We start from the raw sequence: 4,492 nt of genomic DNA on the forward strand, positions 1-4,492 counted from the left end.
CTCTACCTGTCTTACAGATCCACACCTCTCTGATTAACGGTCGTCCTGGAGCAGATGATTTGACCCCTGACCTCTTGAACTTTACATCGGCTCGTTACATCAGAGTGAGGCTTCAGAGAATCAGAACGCTGAATGCTGATCTGATGACACTGAGCGTTCACGACCCGCGGGACGTCGACCCCATCGTGACTCGGAGGGTAAGGCGGGCAGCGGTCCGACCGGCAGCACAGGAAGCGGCTCTGGTCTCACCTGTCTGCTCTCTTCCCAGTATTATTATTCCATCAAGGACATCTCCGTAGGTGGGATGTGCATCTGCTACGGACACGCCCAGAGCTGCCCACTGGACCCGGTTACCAAGGTAACGGCACACCTAGAACTGCTCAGATCGCACCTGGACACTGTCAGACAGGTGAGCTCAACTCGTCTGTCTGTGTCTGTTTCACAGAAACTGAAGTGTGTGTGTGAGCACAACACCTGTGGGGAAAACTGTAACGAGTGTTGCCCCGGTTACCATCAGCTGCCATGGCAACCAGGAACCCTCTCTGAAGGAAACACCTGTGAAAGTGAGACACCTTAAAAGACTGCAGAAGATTCATCATTAAGGACGAATACAGTCTTTGCGTCCTTTTGTCCCTGCCTGTCTCTCTCAGAGTGTAACTGTCACAACAAAGCCAGTGACTGTTTCTACAACCAGACCGTCTCTGACCTCGGCCTCAGTCTGAACCGTCACGGCGTCCGCCGGGGGGGCGGAGTCTGTATCGACTGCCAGCAAAACACAACCGGGACCAACTGCGAGAGCTGCAGGGACGGATACTACAGACCGGCCGAGGTACCGGCGGTGCTGAGGCCGTTGGGTCGGTGCTTCCAGTGGTTCTGATGGTTCTGTTAATGGTTTGGTGGTCATAATGTGTGCAGGCGTCTCCGTACTCTGATTTGCCCTGTGTGGAGTGCAGCTGCGACCTGAGAGGATCCAGGTCATCGGTTTGCCGCAGAGACGACACAGAACCAGGTGGGTTCCTCCAACCGGTCCTGATGCTTGACCCAACTTCCAGCGGTGGAGCCCTGCAAGGGGCTCTGATGGCGGTGGTCCGTGTGTCCAGGTGTGTCCGCGGGTCAGTGCCAGTGTAAGGACGGGTTCTCAGGTCGGCGCTGTGACCGCTGTGCGTTTGGGTTCAAGGACTTTCCCGCCTGCGCTCGCTGTGAGTGCAGCCTGGCAGGAAGCACCAACAGCGACCCGTGCAGCTCCTGCACCTGCAAGGTAAGCCCTGATGTCCAGCAGAGGTATGAGGACTCTGGTGACCTTGTGACCTCATGACCTTGTGACCTACGGTTGCTCGTCAGGTGAACGTGATGGGGGTCCACTGTGATCAGTGCAAACCGGGATTTTACGACCTGCAGCAGCAGAACCCTCTGGGCTGCACCGACTGCTTCTGCTTTGGTGTTTCGGACGTCTGTCAGAGTTCTGATTGGTCCGTCACGCAGGTAACAAACCTCACCTGTGCTCGGTCTGACCCGTCTCACCTTGGCAAACACGGAGGTTTCTCTGTCCAGGTGGTTCTTTCAGACGCTGTCCTCCGACCTGACCCCGTCCAGGCTGCTCTGGGTGTCCATGGAAATGACCTTGGCGTCCCCGGCAATGCGTCCTTCACCGTCGCACACAAACACAGGCTGGTGTGGGCGGCGCCCCGCCATTTCCTTCGCAACAAGGTGAGCTAGGTCCGACCCGCCGCTGGTTCTGGTGGCCATGTCCTCTGAGTGTCTGCTGTCTGCAGCTGGTGTCCTTCGGGGGACAGCTCGTCTTCTCCGTGGTTTATGACGTCGCCCCGGACAACCGTGACCAGACCCTAACTGTCCTCTCTGATGTCATCATGCAGGTGAGCTAGAGCCCGCCTCCACACCTGGAGACTGACCAGTAACGATTGGTTGCCTTGTTTCCAGGGTAACGGCCGGACTCTTCGTCTCTCGCCTCCTCTGCTCCTCTTCCTCTCGCCGCTGGCAGAGCAACCCGTTGTCATGGAGATTTACCCGGACCGGTTCGTAGACAACCGAACCGGAGGCCCAGTAACACGACACGACCTGCTGCTGGTTCTGACAGACCTGACCCGCCTGGCGGTCCGGGTCCATCTGAACACTTCCACTGAGGGACCAATACGGTGAGGACCAGTTCTGAGGGTTCTGACGGGTCTGGAGGAGGTTCTGTTGAATCCCTCGTCTCGTCTGGGTCTGCTCTCCAGGCTCGGTTCGGTCTCTTTGGATGTCGCCAGTTCTGGTTCAGGTTCTGGAGTTCGGGCGGTCGCCGTGGAGACGTGTGAATGTCCAGCCGGTTACAGCGGAACCTCCTGTGAGGTCAGCAGGTTTCTGATCTTCCAGTTCTCGTCCTGGTTCTGGTCCGGACCAAACTAACCTGGCTTGTGTGTTCCAGTCGTGTCTCCCTGGGTTCTACCGGGTCGGAGCGGTTCTGTTCGGAGGGAACTGCATGCAGTGTGAGTGCGGCGGCCGCTCCACCCACTGTGACATCACTGGAGTCTGTCAGGTGAGTCTGGACCAATCAGCAGCAGCCGAGCCCCACCTGCAGCCAGCTGACCTTTGACCTGTCCGCCTCAGGGCTGCAGCCACAACACCACCGGCCCCCACTGTGAACTCTGCCTTCCTGGTTTCTATGGAGACCCGACCAACGGCGACTGCCGACTCTGTCCGTGTCCTCTAACGGAGCCGTCCAACAGGTGAGTCCCTCCCGAAGGAGACCGTCTCACCTGTCTCCTCCGTTCTCACCTGTGCTCTCCAGTTTCAGTCCTACCTGTGTGGTGGAGCCGTCGGGTCAGGTGTCATGTGACCGGTGCCAGCCCGGCTATGCGGGGTCAAACTGTGAGAGGTGAGGATCTCATATGTTTCCAGGTGCAACGGCCGATCCGTCAGAAAGACTTCCTGTTTGTCCTTTTGTCCAGGTGTGCCAGTGGTTTCTACGGTAACCCGCAGGTGGTGGGCGGGGCCTGTGTTAGCTGTGAATGTAACGGTAACGTTAACGTGAGCGAGGCTGGTTACTGCGACGCTGTGACCGGGGAGTGTCTGCGTTGCCTTGGCAACACAGCAGGAAAACACTGCGAGGCATGCCGTCCTGGTTACTATGGCGACGCAGTCATCACCAAGGACTGCAAAGGTGTCTATTCCCTGAGTTCTGTCTGACAGGCTGGAGGGGGGAGGGGCTATGTGTGACATCGCTGACAGTGGGCGGGGCTTGTTCTTCCAGACTGCGGCTGTGATGTCAACGGCTCTTCCTCCAGTGTTTGTGACATCACAACAGGTCAGTGTGTGTGCCAAGAGAATGTGACGGGACGCACCTGTGACCGCTGCCAGGTAACACACACACACACACACACACAGGCACACGCGCGCACACACGCACACACACACACACACACACACACACACACACACACACGCACACACGCACACACTAAATGCTCTGCTCCTTTCTCAGTTGGGGTTCTTCGGGCTGCAGAGTGGGAGGGGCTGTCTGCCCTGCGGCTGCATCCAATCAGGATCTGTCTCTGAGTCATGTGACCAGGATGGACGGTGCCACTGCACCGAGGGCGTAGCTGGAGACAAATGTGATCGTTGTAGTCGTGGTTACTATGGTTACCATAGCAGAAACTGCACAGGTGAGAGGTGTGACGGCGTGTCAGTAAGTGGTCGCCGTTCTGCTGTCTCATTGGTCGCTTTCTGACCTCCCAGAATGCATCTGTGATCACACCGGAGGAAACTGTGACCCCGACAGCGGAGAGTGCATCTGCCCCCCCAACACAGAGGGAGACAGCTGCGACAGGTGTGAGACAGGCTACTGGGGTCACGACCCCAGCTCAGGGTGCAAGGTAAACTCAAACACACACTCACCTGTGACAGGTGAGCAGCCGTAACCTCCTGTGTCCCTGCAGCCGTGCAGTTGCAGCGCAGCAGGAAGCTCCGCCTCCCGGTGCCACCTGCTCAGTGGACAGTGTCCCTGCAGGGACGGCTTCTCTGGCAGGTCATGTGACCGCTGTGCACCTGGTTACTATGGTTACCCAGCATGCTCAGCATGCCACTGCGACTTGGCAGGAACCAACGAGACGTACTGCAATAAAACGCTCGGCGTGTGTGAGTGTGGACGGACCGGAGAGTGTGTGTGCAAGGTAAGAACCAGAACCGGCTCCAGGTCAGGAACCAGAACCGGCTCCAGGTCAGGTGGTACAACCAGTCAGACCTTCACTTCCTGTTTGATGTCCGTCCAGGCCAGCGTGTCGGGTCGGCGCTGTGAGGAGTGTGTTTCCGGCTGGTTCGCTCTGTCCGACCAGAACCCCAACGGATGTTTTGACTGTTTCTGTTCTGGACTCAGCAAAGACTGTGAGGAGCAGGGAGGGCTGACCAGAGTCCCTGTGAGTACTGCACCAATACCGGATCAATATTGGTTCAATACTGCACCAATACCGGATCAATATTGGTTCAATACTGCACCAAT

General features: G+C 57.5%; 1 protein-coding gene across 1 annotated transcript in view; it reads left to right on the forward strand.

The window, feature by feature from the left end:
• Positions 1-4,492, forward strand: part of lama1 (laminin, alpha 1) — a gene marked incomplete at its 5' end in the record, with an annotated part of 23,079 nt that overhangs the window by 2,005 nt on the left and 16,582 nt on the right. The window contains 20 exons of the mRNA XM_017303120.1: positions 18-197; positions 269-358; positions 446-563; positions 651-829; positions 916-1,009; positions 1,101-1,258; positions 1,342-1,482; positions 1,552-1,707; positions 1,773-1,874; positions 1,939-2,153; positions 2,235-2,346; positions 2,423-2,533; positions 2,605-2,723; positions 2,786-2,872; positions 2,946-3,157; positions 3,248-3,354; positions 3,479-3,659; positions 3,733-3,869; positions 3,933-4,166; positions 4,266-4,409. Coding sequence (XP_017158609.1) covers positions 18-197; positions 269-358; positions 446-563; positions 651-829; positions 916-1,009; positions 1,101-1,258; positions 1,342-1,482; positions 1,552-1,707; positions 1,773-1,874; positions 1,939-2,153; positions 2,235-2,346; positions 2,423-2,533; positions 2,605-2,723; positions 2,786-2,872; positions 2,946-3,157; positions 3,248-3,354; positions 3,479-3,659; positions 3,733-3,869; positions 3,933-4,166; positions 4,266-4,409 — 2,877 coding nt within the window. The remainder of the gene's footprint in view (positions 1-17; positions 198-268; positions 359-445; positions 564-650; positions 830-915; positions 1,010-1,100; positions 1,259-1,341; positions 1,483-1,551; positions 1,708-1,772; positions 1,875-1,938; positions 2,154-2,234; positions 2,347-2,422; positions 2,534-2,604; positions 2,724-2,785; positions 2,873-2,945; positions 3,158-3,247; positions 3,355-3,478; positions 3,660-3,732; positions 3,870-3,932; positions 4,167-4,265; positions 4,410-4,492) is intronic.

The sequence above is a fragment of the Poecilia reticulata genome, unplaced genomic scaffold (assembly GCF_000633615.1).
Source record: "Poecilia reticulata strain Guanapo unplaced genomic scaffold, Guppy_female_1.0+MT scaffold_190, whole genome shotgun sequence".
NCBI lineage: Eukaryota > Metazoa > Chordata > Actinopteri > Cyprinodontiformes > Poeciliidae > Poecilia > Poecilia reticulata.